The sequence below is a fragment of the Tuber melanosporum genome (assembly GCF_000151645.1).
Source record: "Tuber melanosporum whole genome shotgun sequence assembly, scaffold_131, strain Mel28".
In the NCBI taxonomy this organism is placed as follows: Eukaryota; Fungi; Ascomycota; class Pezizomycetes; order Pezizales; family Tuberaceae; genus Tuber; species Tuber melanosporum.
In genome coordinates, this window is record NW_003298788.1 from 182,169 (window position 1) to 198,820 (window position 16,652).

The 16,652-nt window shown below is 47.4% G+C and overlaps 3 protein-coding genes; 1 reads left to right on the forward strand and 2 right to left on the reverse strand.

The window, feature by feature from the left end:
- Window positions 1-4,447: 4,447 nt before the first annotated feature.
- On the reverse strand, window positions 4,448-6,154 carry GSTUM_00002506001 (uncharacterized protein). XM_002836136.2 has 3 exons: window positions 5,776-6,154; window positions 5,672-5,702; window positions 4,448-5,612 (listed from the first exon to the last, which is right to left on the reverse strand). Exons 1-3 carry the CDS (start codon window positions 6,046-6,048, stop codon window positions 5,020-5,022), a joined length of 897 nt encoding a protein of 298 aa, XP_002836182.1. The 5' UTR covers window positions 6,049-6,154; the 3' UTR covers window positions 4,448-5,019.
- A 1,884-nt stretch (window positions 6,155-8,038) lies between these two features.
- Window positions 8,039-10,562, forward strand: GSTUM_00002507001 (uncharacterized protein). XM_002836137.2 has 6 exons: window positions 8,039-8,169; window positions 8,383-8,455; window positions 8,509-8,670; window positions 8,768-9,018; window positions 9,076-10,255; window positions 10,311-10,562. The coding sequence occupies exons 2-6, from the start codon at window positions 8,399-8,401 to the stop codon at window positions 10,458-10,460; spliced, it is 1,800 nt and encodes a 599-aa protein (XP_002836183.1). The 5' UTR covers window positions 8,039-8,169; window positions 8,383-8,398; the 3' UTR covers window positions 10,461-10,562.
- A 3,431-nt stretch (window positions 10,563-13,993) lies between these two features.
- GSTUM_00002508001 (uncharacterized protein) lies at window positions 13,994-16,367 on the reverse strand. XM_002836138.2 has 8 exons: window positions 16,222-16,367; window positions 16,106-16,170; window positions 15,925-16,055; window positions 15,348-15,859; window positions 14,978-15,298; window positions 14,770-14,925; window positions 14,347-14,721; window positions 13,994-14,292 (listed from the first exon to the last, which is right to left on the reverse strand). Exons 1-8 carry the CDS (start codon window positions 16,327-16,329, stop codon window positions 14,209-14,211), a joined length of 1,752 nt encoding a protein of 583 aa, XP_002836184.1. The 5' UTR covers window positions 16,330-16,367; the 3' UTR covers window positions 13,994-14,208.
- Between the last annotated feature and the right edge of the window lie 285 nt (window positions 16,368-16,652).

Here is a 16,652-nt window from a genome sequence, read left to right on the forward strand (position 1 = left end):
AATACAGAAACCTGAACGAGATGGAAACCACATGATGGCCAGCACAATCACCTGACCTCAACCTAATTGAAGCGCTGTGGTTAGATATGGAAAACGAATTGGGGGAAACTTGGGGAAGAATTGGAGATATTACAACTTTGGAAAGAGAATTGAATACTATTTGGGATGCTATTCCAAATGAGCATCTGGAGAGCCTAATTAGAGGCATGCCACAGCAGCTTCAGGCTGTTATTGATGCTGAAAGAGGAGTAATATGATATTGGGCTTTTTTTTTTTTTTTGTATTTAGGAATGGCATATAAACACCATTATTGATTATCATGCATCCTATTCCAATAGTTTTAGTTGCTGTAAAAGTGCCTCATCCATATTCAGAAGTGCTCCTGACTTTTTGCTGACACCAAATTGCACTCACCAGATATCACTCAAACTTCCTTATCTGGTTTAGTCCACATATAAATGCCACATCTCTATTTGGAAGTGCGCCCGATCTGTGTCGACCCCCTAGTACTTCTAGGAGATTGAGCACCATGAAAAAAGGAGATTTCTTGCAGGCTTGTATCGAATTCCCCAATATAGTATTTCTAAAAAAAAGCCTATATTCCGCTAACATAGTACGGCACGCTTCTCTACACTTGTGTTGCACCATAAGACTGCGATGCACTGTACGCGTCGAATTTTTACGATAGTCCGTGTAAGTGAAAGAGAATAAATGGCTCACAGTACGCTACACTATATTTACGTCTGACGAGTCACGATAAATTACCATGCCTGAGGTATCCCATGATTGAGGACCCCCATCAGGATCAATCCGCTTGGTCTTCTGCAGGGGGAATGATATTTGGGCCTCAAATGGTGAGAAACGCCGACCTTTGTCTACCCCTCCCCCAGGCTTATTACATGCCCGGGGAGAGGGGGGCGGGGCGGAGGAGCGAGGGTAGAGAGGACTCATCCCATCGCGTTCCGCCTTGAGCTCATTCCTCTTTCCACACTTGCCCCCGCCTGACGGTATGACACCTGTTTCTTTCTTCCCTGCTCTTGCTTGAGACACTAGTTAACTGCCCTCGGGGGGAGAGTTCAACTTGGAAGCTTGGAGAAAGCCGAATTTTTAGGAACCACGACGCTATCACTGTGCAATAGTCCCGTGTTATGTTTTGTTATAATTATTAGGGATAGTGTTCCTGGGTGGGGATCGGGTTCGAAACCAAAATGGAAGACGGACAAAAATGGGGAGGGGTAAGTAATGGTAAGGATTCACAGATGTTGGGTACTCTCTCTCTCTCTCCGGAAGTAAAGGGGTTTAAGCAAGCCTACAGTACTTTTGACGAGATATTTGGGCAGACTTATCTAGAGGATGTGTAACTTTATACCGTAGTATCATATATATCCATAGTATCGTTCACTGCCATGCTGCCGCACAGCTTCTTGTAACCAGGGAAGCGTTGCCGACACCGGGCCGGTTCAAGGATAATGTTTCTTCAATGTCTAGGAGTGAAAATTACTAGGCAGCAGGGATTAGGGATGGAGGATTGTCGGGGGGGAGGACTTCCAAGATAGAACATCTTGGTGTTCGAACCCCGACCCCAACCAACGGACTCGCTTAGTAAAGGATGGTATCACTCTCTTTGCTCAGATAAAAGTTTTTACTAATGTTTTGCGAGTACCGTAAGGAGGGAGGGGTCGAGTCCGACTTCCTCCTCCTACTTTGAGAGCCATGATGGGATGCTACTAGGACATAGTCCAGGCGTTAAGTGTTATGCCACTTCAGAAATCACGTCCCTGAGGTCGCAAGTAATTCAAAATGGGCTGGTAGAACGAACAAGATTAAAAGAGTGGCAAAAGTGTTCGTAAACCTTTGGGCACTGCCTCGGATAAATAGAGTATCATATAATACGTTAAATTAAGGTTATCTCCGATGAGGCATCTGGGGCCGGATAGAGCCGGAGGCAGGATAAGCCTTAATGATGGTGATCCCCACTGTATCACTCGCTTCCGCGCCCACACACGAAACTTCTTGATACAACAGCGGTTCCGTTCTTGACGTTGGGGGGGGGGGTTTCATGGCCGATATTTTCATCAATGCCTGGGACCTAGAGAAGGGCCTTAGGTAGTAAGGGTTAAGGGGAAAATTGCCTATTGACCCAATTTGGGTGGAGGAAATGATATCCTGGTTGGAAATTGGCGCTATCCATCCCCAATTTGAGGGCTGGCCATTTGTTCCAAAATTGGAGTATGCTAGATTTTATTAACAAAATGGGCCATGTCACCCTATCTGATTTTAGACTCTCCTGGATTTACTAATTAGCAAAAAAAAAAAAAACCATGTTTTGGGGAATAGTGCATGCCCGACCTCCCCCACCCAAAATATTCTCATGTCCACTATACCAGCCTATGTTCTAGATCTCTTGATCAACCTCTCGACCCATGGACCATACGTTCATGTGCATCAATAGATAGTCAAACATCTACCGTACACCCCGAACCAACCCTAAAACAACAGCGCTGCACCACCTCTGTGCCGTGCCTTTCCGAGAGCTGCGCCCGTACCAGGGCGCGTGGGTTCCTCCTGGACAAAGCAATCGCCATATCATCCGTGTGCCGTTCTCCGTCATGAGCCTGGTGTCGTTGTTTGTCTGTTAAATCCACTACAGAAATATTAAGAAATAACCTATGATACGTCATATCCTCAACTACCCACGGCACGCTGTTATATGTTTGTTTTTTGTTTTAGTTTTAGTCGGTGACGCCCAGAAAATGAGATGGTGGATATAGGTTAACCATAGAGACAATATAAATTGCGGTCGGGAGAGGTAGCCTGTAGAAAGCCGCAAGGAATTATATATGGTCGAGCCACCGGACCCAGGTATGGGTCCTGTGGAGGCTCGATGTCATGAATTCTCCGGTTGTAGCTGAGCCCTGTCCAGGATGTGAATGATGGGTTTGCTTTGGACGACATAAGAAAGGAAAAAAGAAAACATGGGAGACTGCAATGGATACTGTGGCAGTCAACCCTCAAGGTGACCCGTAGAGGAATCGCTAACTTCGATACCCCATCTTTCAAGCCCCCCAGCATGAGTGCACCCCATCCGGATGCCCTTCAGTCTGGGAACCAGAAAGCTCCACCAGTTCCTCTAGGGCAGTGCAAGTTGACGAGGCTCAAGGTTCTCATCACAGGAAGGTCGTTCCCAGAGTTCGAAGGGATGGAATGTGTGCCCTTTCGTGCCAACTACCTTCATCCAGAGACCCGAATCAGTTACTAACCCCGTTTTAGAATAGAAATCTATAGGAATGAGCTTACGGCCAGGGTTGTATCATATCGCATGACTCTTTTTGAGCGTCTGATCCTCCGGACAGAACAACCTACCCACATTCGCACCGGCCAGCTGATGCCCTCGGATTCCTTGACCAGAATGTACCCTTCGGTAATCCCGCTTGGAATCTGGTCCGCGGTGGGTTATTACCTTACCAGTATTTCCCAATTGCCAGAACCATCAAACTCGTGACGAACTGTAGGTAAACTATATGAACCGCTGATTGACCTAAGAAGAAAAGGGTAAGTTAAAACAAACACAACCCAACAGAATTTAATAAGCACAAACACTACTTGTATGATATGAACTCTTGTTTGCATGCTCACAACATCTCACTCGATCCTCAGGCACGAGTCTAGACCTTGACAAGGAACGTGGAAGGGGGGGGGGGCAAGCCGCAGTATGATATAACCGTTTTTTCTTCCCCCAAGGACCAGGGCCGGCGGTATGGGCTGTCCCAGGGCTAATTTTGAACATTAATAATATATTACGATACCAGCACTACTTCCCTTCATCCAGGGTGTAGTATGATATGAAATATCATAATACACGAGTACAGATATCTAGCTGAGGCTCTACTCGAGTACGAGAGCAAGCAGAGAGGAAGAGAAAATTTACGTGAAAGACACCGGAACGAGCAAGACACCTCAGTGAGCAAACGGCTACACTCGAAGCCTCAAAGAGGACCCTGCCGGTGACCTAGTGCTGTAGTTAATTTTCTCCTTTTATAGCCAGTCTTTGACCTTCGGCCTCCCTACCACTCTCACATGCCGGTCTTACACTTCCACCCGAGCAAGCTTGCATCCACAGTTCCACTGAGGCCTCACAGGAGGCTTTGACATTTGTTGGTTGCACTCTGCTAGCTTTTTACATCCAATGCATCCTGTCAAAGATGGCCATTGCATGCGGGTGTAGGGGGGCTAGTGCTGAGGGAAGGAAGGAAGGAAAGATGAGAGATCTGGTTTGGTCTTTTGTGCTTCGGGGCACATAGTATCAGCCTCCTATGACATAGTTCGGTGTGATATATATTAGAATTCATGATTTATAATAATCCCATACAGAGATTGTGCCCGAATTCTCCCCCCACATCACAAGTTACAACACACAATCAACTTCATACAGAGGAAAATTGCAGAGTGAAGCATGAGAGTGAGGCCCTATGAAAGCCCTTTGCTATACGAGTACATGATACCAAACCCAAGGCAACGCCCTCCTCTACTCCCACAACCCCGTCCCCTAAGCGACCCCCCCTAAAACCCCAAGTTCGCCAAATTTGTCATCCCCTCCTTCCCATCTTGTGAGCGAGTGGTGTTCGATTGGACGTTTGCTTGCCCGTCATTCCCAGCGGGGAGCGGGGTTAATCTACCGAGAGTGGTTGATCGTCGGGGTTGCGGATCATCAGACTGCTTGCTCTGTGGACTGAAATGCTGTTTCTTTTTTTTCCCCACGTTGCCATTGGTTGCTTGTGAGTGGTAAGGGTCGGTCGGCATGTGATCGAGTGATCGTTTGTATCATAATATTATGGTTCACAGTTTCTTAAGCATAATGCGTACCATAGCTGAAAATGAACTTGTTTGGGTATCATAATATTATGATATCTACGATAACGTTGCTGTGGCAGTTGTTCGGGATTACATGGGGGTAAATATCAAGCATGTAGCATACCGAAGACAGTTTGGATATCAAGCACCGGTCGTGAATACTACAACTCACCCGGAATCGTCCATTCTCTCATCGTAGTCATCACCATCCAGAATCTCATCCTCGTCAGAGGAAAATCCTTCCACCACCTCAACATTGTCCATCCCTTCCTCCCAAACCGCCTCCTCGGGAACCTTCCCACCCTTCTCCCTCACCTCATCAAAACACTCTTCAGCGCCTGTCCTCAATTGTTCCTTCCTCCCCAGATCCCTCTCCTCCTCCGCAAGCGCGTTCAACACCATACCCTTCATCAACCATAAACCAACCATATCCGGCCACGGCGGTGTCAGCATCAGCTCCTCAATCTCCTCCCGAACCTTCTCAAGGCCTTCTGGCTGCATAACACGCAACCGAAACAGTGCAGGGTAGAACTCCAACGCGGACGCAGGACCTGTACGTCCAATGTCTCCTTCTTTCCTTCTAGCGGCGGAAATTATCGCAGGGTGGTGGGCGTGGATGCGGGGACGGTATGGGTAGAATAGGATTAAGCGGTTCAGGTATTCAATCGCCTTTTCAGTGTTCGCGTTGGTGGGAGCGGTAGTGGTGGGTATCCGGAGGAGGAGGTCGAGGCCTATACTCCAGAGGGGTCGAAGATCAATGCCTTTACACCGTATCAGCAAAGCAAACGCACGAGCCGCACGCGGGTAGTCTGCATCCAACAAGGTTCTGTGCAGGATTGTTGTAATAACTGCTAAATGCTTTGCCCGTAGGGAAAAAGGTTTCGCAGGCGGGGCTGTGAGAGAGTGCTTCGCTAACAGGTTCACAAACCGCCGGGAGTGGTTCCCACGACGGTGGATTGCTTTCGGCGAGAGGTGTTCTACTTCCGTATCGTTATCCGAGGGCTTAGGGGATGGGGATGGGGATGAAGGTAAAGAGGGAGGTTCGTTGATCGGGGTCCATGCTGGAACGACTGGGGGTGTTCTAGGCGGGGAGGGAGTTCCAGGTGGGGATGCGGACAGCGGCCGCTTTGGGGGGGAAGGGTTTCGGGGATAGGTCGGGAGAGCAAAGTAGGAGCGTTGATCAGTTGATATATTCATGTGAGGAGTAGTAGTTGTTGTTGTTGTTTCTGTTGCTTTTGATTACCAGTAGAGAAGGGAGCGTGAGGGAGGAGGCTCTTAAGTTCGGGTAAAGGTGAAAGTGCAGAAGGGAGGGAGGACTGATGAGTGAAGTGGTGACGATGGCAAAGGGCAGTGAAACAGTTGGGTGTAAAATCTATTCGTAGTAGAATTAATTATCGGGTTAATCTTGGGAGCATGGCTAAGCGAGGTCTTGCCAAGAGGACGAGTGACATCCTGGGTCACCAAAATGAGAAATTCTACTCGAGTACAGTACCTACAGTACTGTACATGATAATTATCATGTTCACATATGTTGTTGGTATGTAACTTAGTGTCACAAATGTGGCTTGGCAGGGGAAAGGTTTTCACATGACACATGGTTATGAGTCACAGGTATGTTATGATTTCACACATATGACACATTCGAGTCATATGATTTATTATGTTGGTTTGTTATGATTCGCACATGGCTCAAATATGAGTCATGGGACGTGCGCCTGGTGAGTATGCCTTGCAAGTGTGCCTTGCGGGTATGCCTTGCACATATGATTATATTTAGCACATGACCTTGTTATGAGATGGTGGGTTTTGCACATGTGACTCATTCAAGTCATATGACTTGTTTATTGCGTTATGATTGGTTTATGAGTTTTCGCACATGACCTTGCTACGAGGTCATGGGTTTCGAGCATGTGACCACTTGAGTCATATGACTAGTTTGTTATGATTTGGTTTCGCGCATGTGACCACTTCGGGTCACATGACCATGGGTGGGAAGAACACTATATAAGGAGGCAGATGTGGCCAAGGGGAATAGGTTCTTCACGCTTTGTTCTAAGTACTTTTCCTACTTATTACTTTAACAAATATAAAACACCTTTACAATCTTTATCTTTATTGCAACATTATCGTTATGCCAAGGAAAGCTCTTCATGAAGAAGAGTTAGAGAAAGCTTACGATAAGCATTCCTGATAGAAGACAAAGGTCTTGTACTATCAGTAATGTAGGCAGAGGCCTAGATCTATTATAAGACTAAGGAAAAAGACAAAAGGAGAAGAGAAGTATCGTTCCCTGTCGCCAAGAACTAACTATCCGAGGAGGGATCATTACACTTAGTTCTTATAATATTCAAACAGGCACTGTTTAGAATACCTATTTCCTCAAATATTTGTATTAAGATTGCTCTCTGTACAGTACTCTATCTAATGCGGCATAGTTCAGAATTTGACCTTCTTTGCTCATTAATGTTGTTGGGTCCTGGGGTATTGGCATTTTTAGTATAATATTACAACGAAACTGCAAATTCGACTTCAACACGATTACAATCATAAACTTCTTATATATCTACTTACTGACTAATATACAACATGATATTTCCTGATTTGTTTATGCTTGTAATGAATGATAATGCAAGCCCGATTGTGTGTTCATGAGGAGGACACAGCTAACCGCTGGCACATAGAGTTCTCGAGTACTGTACAGGTGCCAGGCAAGATGTTTTCGTACTCGTACAAGGCAAGAATAGTTAAACAGCAAATTATCCCTGTTTTCGTAGTATGTATTCTTGACTGGCACTTGTACTGTACTCGAGTACTCGTATAATTACTTCACTCGGCGCAGCGCTGGAGACATCAATCCATTGGCCTAGCGATCTCTACTACTCGAGTATTATTATGACGGCTGTCCGGTTTCAAACTCCTAAAATCTATTATATTATTATCAACGAAGGTCAGATCATATGCCTGGTGTAGGTCTAGTTTGTCATCTTAACAGAATTGTGAACACCAGTTAATGGGACTCAGCGCGTCGGTTGTCCTGAGGGCTGAGCTTATACTTGTTTCGGGAAAACGCTAAATCTGCTTTTGTCACCAAATCCGGAGACCACACGGTTGATGAGGACTGTTGATACTTCGGGCAACAGGAAAACCAACCCCACCACCCCCCTCCACCTTCCAGCGAAGAACTCATAAATAATACATCTTATTAACTCCTTCGGTTGCAATACAGTTCCCATCCTCGCACGTGAAGCAGAAATGTTCACACTACCGGTAGTTGCTCAAACACCCATTCTCTCTGAATCATCTTGACCTTTCGAACGTGTGAGTCTTTCTCTCCTTCTCCATCCATTCTTTCTCCTCCACTGCACCTTCTGTATGCAGCCGTCTTGACACAATCCACAAATGCCTCAATAGCATGATAATTTATTTCCCCCCTCTTCCCTTCCTCCTCGCTCTCTTTCTCTCACCCCTCCATCATCATCATCCATTCGTTCCCTCCTCTTTGTCTCCCTGTCTTACGCTTCTTTGATTAAGGCCGAGTGTTTTAGCGATGAAATTTGTTTCTCGAACTGCGAGGATACACTCGTTGCTACTCGGCAACTCCTCTGTGAGTTCACTCGAGATGCCCTTCCCAACTCGCAACTAATGGGCATGTGGCAGTCCACGTCACTCAATTCCTCGGTACGAGCAAGATTTTTAGCTACGGGGTTGCAATTATGTCAGAGTCCGGAAAGGTTGGCGGGGGCGGGGATTGCGGTGACTACTACCACTTCACAGCCCGGGGCTCCAGGTTCGAGGAGTCAGACTGCTGAAGAAAATAGGGTTAGTGTTTTTTGAATCCCCTCCTTGGAGATGATTGGAAGGGGTTGTTTTTCCCCCCTTCGGCTGCCCCGATTCCTGACAAGGGTGACTATGACAGGACTTGTACCTATCTGTACTATCATCTACCTCTACAAAGCGAGAAGCAAGGGCATACCTACAGCGCTTTACACCCTCACTCGCTGTGTCGCCAACGCAACCCGGCGCTCCCTCGCCTGCGCCTCCCCCGAAGCTTGTGAAACAGTCCCCATTAGCTAGCTCAGATATAAAGGCCCGGGGTCTGACATACGCGCAAGAATCATTAGAAAGCAATTCAACAGTGGGACCAGGTATTGCGCCGGCTCTATTAGTGTCTGAAATAGCCCAGGAGGACATTCATGTTGGATTGATCAAGATTCGGGGTGCGAGCCATACGGACGATGCTACGCTGAAGGGGGTGGGGAGGACGATATGTCAATTGCAAAGGCTGGGGTTGTTCACCATTGTGGTAGTGGACGAGGAGCTTCCTTCGGCAAACGGCTCCGAGGCAATTGCAGAATGGCGGGCCGATATCGAGAACCAAGCGGATAGGGTCGTATTAGCCATTGAGATGGAGAGGGGGCAGGCTAGAAGGGTAGATGGTACTCTAACAGTTGATTTGGAAGGATCTCCGCTGAAGGTTGCACCAAACCACATCACCACCCCGCTTTCCCGTGGGGTGATACCAGTACTTTACCCAATGGCATATAACTCGAATCAGTGCCTGGTTCCTGCCACGGCAAACAAGGTAGTATTGGAATTGACGAAACTGCTCTCAGCCCACTACCCACAGAGCTCCCCGATAGACCAACCCATATCTCTCGACCGAATAATCTTTCTCGACCCTCTCGGCGGAATCCCCTCTATCGACCGCCCTTCCGGAGCACACGTATTTATAAACCTCGAGCAAGAGTACAACGATCTTAAAAATCAACTGAACGACCATCACCTCTCAAACCTCTCAACTCTACGTGAAGCCCTCTCCCTCCTGCCTCCCACTTCCTCCGGCGTAATAACCACCTCGACCCTAGCAGCAGCCCACAACTTGAACTCCACCTCCAAACACTCCAAAAACCCGCTAATTTACAACCTCCTCACAGACAAACCCCTAATCTCCTCCTCTCTCCCCGTCCAATCATCCAGCCCCGCGACACTAACTACCCTCCTAAAGCACGGAATCCCGATCACCACCCACCCATCACACACAAAGCTCACCGATGCTTCGAAAATAAACCTTGCGAAGCTAACACTGCTAATTGAAGACTCCTTCGGAAAGAGATTGGATCTGGAGCACTACCTTTCCCGCACCAATGATAACATTGCTGCGGTGATTGTAGCAGGGGATTATGAGGGGGCTGCTATAGTCACCTGGGAGTATCCGAGCGAAGATAAAACAAAACAGCGAGTGTGCTACTTGGATAAATTTGCTGTGTTGAAGAGAAGTCAAGGGACGGGTGGGGTTGCGGATGTGGTGTTTAAGGCGATGGTGGAAGGTGTTAGGAATGGACTCTTTGAGGGTACGGAGGGGATAGTTTGGAGGAGTAGGAGGTGGAATCCTGTTAACAAATGGGTATTCACCTTCCCCACTCAACCGCAGCATAGGGGAGATGGCTAATGAGAGGTAGTACTTTGAACGAGCGAAAGGGACCTACAAAATTCCCGGTTCGGGGTGGACCATGTTCTGGACTACACAAGATGCGGAGGTGAGCGAGAGGAGATTCGGAGAGTATGCGGAAATTTGTGCAAGGATTGAACCAAGCCTTGTTGACGAGTGATGCTTTTTCTTCCCCTCTAAAAATATCCCTACATCCCTACTTGTCGGGATATGATTGTTGTGTATGGTAAAAAAAAAAAAATAGATTTTTTACTCTATTTCGTGTTGAAGGAAGGGTTGTTTGGGTATTCCTAGTTTACTCCAGAGTGAATGGTGATTCGTATGTATCTTCTGGTTTCAATCACAATCTTTCGGTTTCAACTACGAGAGACTTGCTCGCCCACGCGGTGGTGCAGCTGTGGTTTTTAAAACGAGCGAACTGAAGAGTCCAATCATTTCGGGCCTGGAGCAATTTCTGGAGGATTTCTAGCCCGAGTGATTTTGTATGAACATGAGCTCTCGAGCCAAGGTGAGTAGAAATAATTAGTTATGGTCGTATATGCTCCGCCCCAGTGCGCAAGTGACTCACTTGGCTGAAGGGATATCTAATCGATTAGGTAAGTCACTTTGCGACTAGAATATCCTAATAATATTATCATAGCTTGGTTGCTCCCCCAGACCATCCGTAGAGAAGAGAATCGGGCGAAGGATTTGTGATTACCTTCACGAGAGGGCAAGGGATAATTCTCAACGATACCAATTGAATGTCACAATACTGTACTATCATACCGTGGAAACTCGTTAAACGCAGTACTGCATCCTCCAAGCCGCCGCCCCCCCGCTCCTCCCACCAGAGACAAACCCAACGAGAAGGAATCACGTCTCCCAGACGCGGGTATAGTGTGGGTGAGGTGAGCCCGTTCGCTCTCATCGGCCGGTAACTTATCTGTTATCTTTGCCAACATTCTCTGCCATCATAGCTTGCGATCTATAGAGTATCCGGACACTTTAGCACCTCCCGGGACGATTTGCAATAGTGCGCGGTGAAGTCAGCGGACTCACTTCGCTATTGTTCGGCGATAGTGCGAAGGTTCCTCCTGCGACTATCGCATGTAACATGCGAGCAGTTCCAAATGCCAAAGCAGCGATATGATACCTCACACGTCGACCCCACAACCACCACCGCCATGGATAGAAAGCACAGAGATTTCAGAAATTATGTGTATTCACCCCCCCTCCCCCCACTCTCCCTTCGGCTCGTTCTCTTACGCTCCCTTTCATTATTCCACACCTTAGGTGTATACAGTGTCAATATCGTAACTACGGTTCATGGCCGACTCCAGGACGGTAATTGTCCATATTAGTGCACCGTGCCGTTCATTTTTTCCCTTTTTGCACCGGCGGACGGCATACTGAGCGAGTGATAGTAAGTGATTACACTTTTTTTCTTTTCGGATTTTTAATGTCCACAGATATACCATGGGTACTCAGATAGAGGGTAAATGTGTTAGGACGTCGTATCCACCTCTCTCATCAGGGTGCTATACCTATTCCCTCTGTTTCGCCTCAACTTGGGGAATAAGTTTGATGTGATTTTCCCCCGGGACTGGACGAGAGGGGGGAATTTCCACATTTATGAGATCTCACGGCACATGGAGGGATCGAAGCAATAACGAGGCTGGGGTATCTGGAGTATTGAGGATTAGCAGGACTGGGGTTTGGGTGATGCGTTCCTCGAGTTTTCCCCCCTTGTGTGATAAAAGGCTCACCCATACGACACCCCCAAGTCGGTGTTCTCGAACGTAGCCATTTCAGAAATAAATCTACCGCGCACACACACACACCGCATATATCACAGATAGTATGGGTACATTACGGGATACCGACTCTTAAGGTGTTGTACGTTGGCTAAGTAGTGCAGCGTGCGGAGAACAAGGAGGATGATACGGTGTGAACGAAGTGAAAGTTATCCGTTAAAGCATCAGACACCACGACACCGCATCGCTCACCAATAGAAAAATTTGCCGAAATTATCCCATCCGACAAGTAAGATCGCGCGCGGTATTGTTGGAAAATGGGGAAGGAGGGTTGCTCTCTAGAGCGAAGCTTCTTATGATACTCCACCCTTTCCTTGCTTAGCACCTAACTACGATATCGCCTCAAGCAGATTACCGGTATCATACCCACGGTGTCACTCGAGACCACCCCGCTGCACCCGGCGACCCGAACACTCTGGGGTTATTGGCCTCCACATTTCCACCCGATTGCGGGCGGGGGATATGGCCAGCAGCCTCGGGATGCTGGCTAGGTTAAGAATATAAAGAACGGAACATCCTTTTCCCAAGAAACGCCACCGATCATTAGTGCAGCAAGGAAAAAATGTGAATCAAGCTGCGCAGAGATAAGGGGACTCGGAGGATTTGTGTATCACTAAGCTATGGGCCGCCGAATATTTTGTCAGACACACGGAGGGATGGTAAGTATTGGACAGGCGCTGGATATTCACGTGCGAGTGAGTGAGGAGGGCACATCAGTGGGTAAGTGCCACGAGGAAAGATATATGATCAAGATCAATTGGTCACTGTTTCCAGATTAATAGTAACTATTGGCACCCGACCCTTCTGAGAGAGCACGAGAAGTCAACAAGGCGATCAATGATGGAAGGTGGTTTGATACTAAATGGTCATCCTCACCCTCACAGACAGGTTCAGGTGTTCGTACTAGTGTCCAGAGGCCGCAGTTACCAGTATAGATACATGGAGGAAAAAGATTCTCGTATTTTTCTGCTCCCCCCGCTGATCCCGGACCTCACCCCTAACATAGAGGTCTAATCTAGAGTCGGACTTTACCTCCTCGTAGGATAGTATCATACGCCCGATTTGCGCTACAGCCCTATATATTGAGGAAGGCTAAGGTCTTCGGTCTCCCCCTGGTTTCCATAGTGCAGGATTCCTTAATTCTCCTACCCTACGCGCTGGACCGTTCATTAATAACTCATAACGAGGGGAATCGAACTCCCGGGTTCCCGCTAATCGCGCGGTGGTTAATGTTCTTTGACATCTTAGTCACTGCGCCAGCTATGTATTTCACGTAACGTTACCGCGGAATCAGATACTTGTCCCATTAGGGTATGAGTTTGTTTTTGCTTTCGCCTGAGTTTAAACGCTATTATCATGATACTAGCATAAACATTGAATGAATCATCAGAACAGACAGGTCCTCAAACGAGGAGAACTATAAACATTGATTACTTACAGCTACCGGCGAAATACGCCAATATGCAAAGCAATAATCTCAGCCAAGATATCCATGATAAAAAAAAAAGTGGACTCAGCTATGGACAAAGAAGGACCTACGGGGTATTAAACATTATAGATAGATGCAGGCTAAAGGTCGTCAAACACCCGTATAATACATGGACAAGAGTATCATATACAGAGAAGGGCCATGAGAATATGATACAATATTCACGGCTCATGAAAATCCCGTTCAGGGCACTACGCCGGACTCGGCCGCTAGGAGTAAAGGCCTTGATAGGGGAAGGATGTAGTCCGAGTGATTATTCAGGCTACACCACGATTGTGCACTGGACGATAGAAGCCAAGTCAGATACAGTGCTTAGACTAGATCTCGTACATTCAACGACAGAAGCCAGGATACACCAGCTCACTATCCATGTTTCACAATATTACCGAATCAAACCCATCAAGTCACTTACACTTCTATAATAATATTATGATAGCTGAAAGGTAAAACCGCCAGCCCCCGCTCCAGGGAATCTCCCACAAGCATCCTGGGTGGAAGCGCAGTGCGCAGTACTAACCCACACATCTCATAGTTGTAGAAAACATCTTAAACCATTAACGCCACGCCTAAGAACATAAAACACGAGTATACTAAAAAGGGTCTGAAAAGGCCATTATACCACGCTACCTTCCAAGCTCTCTCCTCAATCTTGCCGCAGCACTCCTCGGCTCTGGCGCTGGCCAGGTTGGAACCAACCCGTCAATTTCCTACCACATAGGTTAACCCCGCCGTCCACAACGCTAGGGAATAGATAAACCAACATCCATAAAACCCTTACTGTTCAACAAGCTAGACCCGCCAAGTACAACTCTAACTCCCGGCGTTGAAGCGTTAATTTGCGCAACCAACTTCGCTTCCTCATATGTTGTACCTCCAGCCATGAAGATAACGATATCTTGGGGCTTATCCCTTGTTGTTCCACCACCTTCCACGAACGGATGGGTGGCCTCTTTTAGACGGCCCTTGATCAAGTTGTTGAGGGTCTGCTCTAGACGTGGGGTGTGCTGGGTGTAGACATTTTCTACACCTTTAAGACCTTTAAAGCCGCTGCGTGCTCGAGAGAAGATACTATCCGTTTCGAAGAGATCTTCTTGGCGTTTTACAGTGGATTGATAGTGCAGTAGGTTGGAGATTGTCTAAGCTCGTTAGATGCGGAAGGATCGAGATAGGGATACAGAGAATACATTGAGCCGGGAGTGTGGGACTCCATTAACTTGAAGTAGATCCAGAAGGACTGCCAAGGCGTTGTTGGGGTGCTTCTCATAACGCAAACTGTAGAGTGCTACTAACCGGACCTTGTTTTCGCTGGGAATGTTCGATTGCAGGAGACGTTGGAGAGACTTACACCGTTAATAAACAGATCAGTGTTAGGCCTCGAAAGGCCAAGCATACCTTTAAATCAGCTCCATGCGAGTCGTTGCAAGCAAGACTCTGCTCGAGCTCACTAACCTCTAGTAGGCTGTCCTTTTCGACCCTCCTACTAAGCTCCCCAACAAGTGTGACATGCTTCGTGACATTCCCGGAAAGCCTCCGGAACTCAGGGTACTCCTCAACAAACCTCTTCATATCCGCAATACTCTCGATATTCATGTTTGATTTAGTCTTATGTTGATATGTATCCACATAATCCTTGATGTTCCCACCGAGGTCACCGAAATTGAGATACATATTCTTCTTGAAAAACGGATCCTGATCTTGCGAAAGCACGATTTCCTAACCAAATGTCAGCAGCCACACTAGTCAAGTCCCAGAATACCCATACTTTTAGCTCAGGCCTAACATCCGGCACCCCGGACAAGTCCACCCGTCCATTATGTATCCCCAACAATTCGTGAACCATGGCCTGATACGTCCATTGCGATAGCAAGGGTGTAATCAGGTCATTCCTGCGATCAAGGATTAACAGAATCGGTGGTGTATCCGCCCTTCTCCCAAAGTCAAAAAGTTGGTCCTCCTGTGCAATCTGATACTTGATCTCCGACGCTAATTTTTTCGCCAATGCACTGTTCTTTTCATACCGTACGAGCGGTCTCTTCTTCAAGCTTAGTAATATCGCGAGAACCCCCTCTGCAGAACGCACTAGTCCGTCCCCGTTCCATATATCCGGCGATGTAGACCATATACGCCGTTGAGCACCGCCGAAGCCTAGGGAGAATAGATCGGGATTAATAACCAGAAAGTCGGCAAAGTACTCGTGGACCACGCGGACCACTTCATGGTCGTCAGCTTCTGCGAGGCGTTCCAGTGATGACTTCTTGACAATGTTGCTGAAGTCTTCCCATCCTGGGGTTAGCTTGCTCTACCAGAAGGTCGGAGAGAGGCAGAGTGGGGAGTAATACATATGTGATATTCCCCATACTTTGGGTCCCGGAGCTCATCGATTAAGAGCTGTATCGCATCCGAAGTCGGCCGTACAAAGCAAAGACACCGAAGATGTCGCATCTTCTCCCGATCAGCATTGTCTAACCGGCTAAATAAGATTAGCCCCCTCCCTCCGAGCTCATAGAAAGCCGGACAAACTCTATCAGGTAAATTTCATGGCTGAGCAAGGTGGACTGTGTGACAGCCGTAGATATTATGGACACCTGAGCAACATTAGACCTCCGGAACTCAATGGGACGGGGGGTGGGACTGACGGTTTCACTGTCGAGGAGGAGAATCTTCATTTTCCCAGAAGAGCCTCCGGCGCCTGCTGACGACACCATCTTCCCGACATAGCTCGAAACGGTGGATATTATATCCATATTTGCTGAGGCTGGTTGATTAATGAGGGCTGCGATGGATTCCGGAGGTGTCGAAGAGGTCGGTGCCAAGGCTGTGAGTGTGCCTGCAGCTTTAAGTATGTTACACGAGCCAGATGCCTAACCCACCTCTAAACTTCGGCGTCACTGAAGGACTACCGCGCTGTATCATACCGGTCTACCAATCAACATGAACTGTTTATGAAATAATATAAGTGGAACCAGCAAAATCCTAGATGCGACAGATTTATTGGCAACTGCGATACTAGATCAAATAATTATGATAATGTTATGCATCAGCGAGAAAAATGTTTCCAGAGATTCCT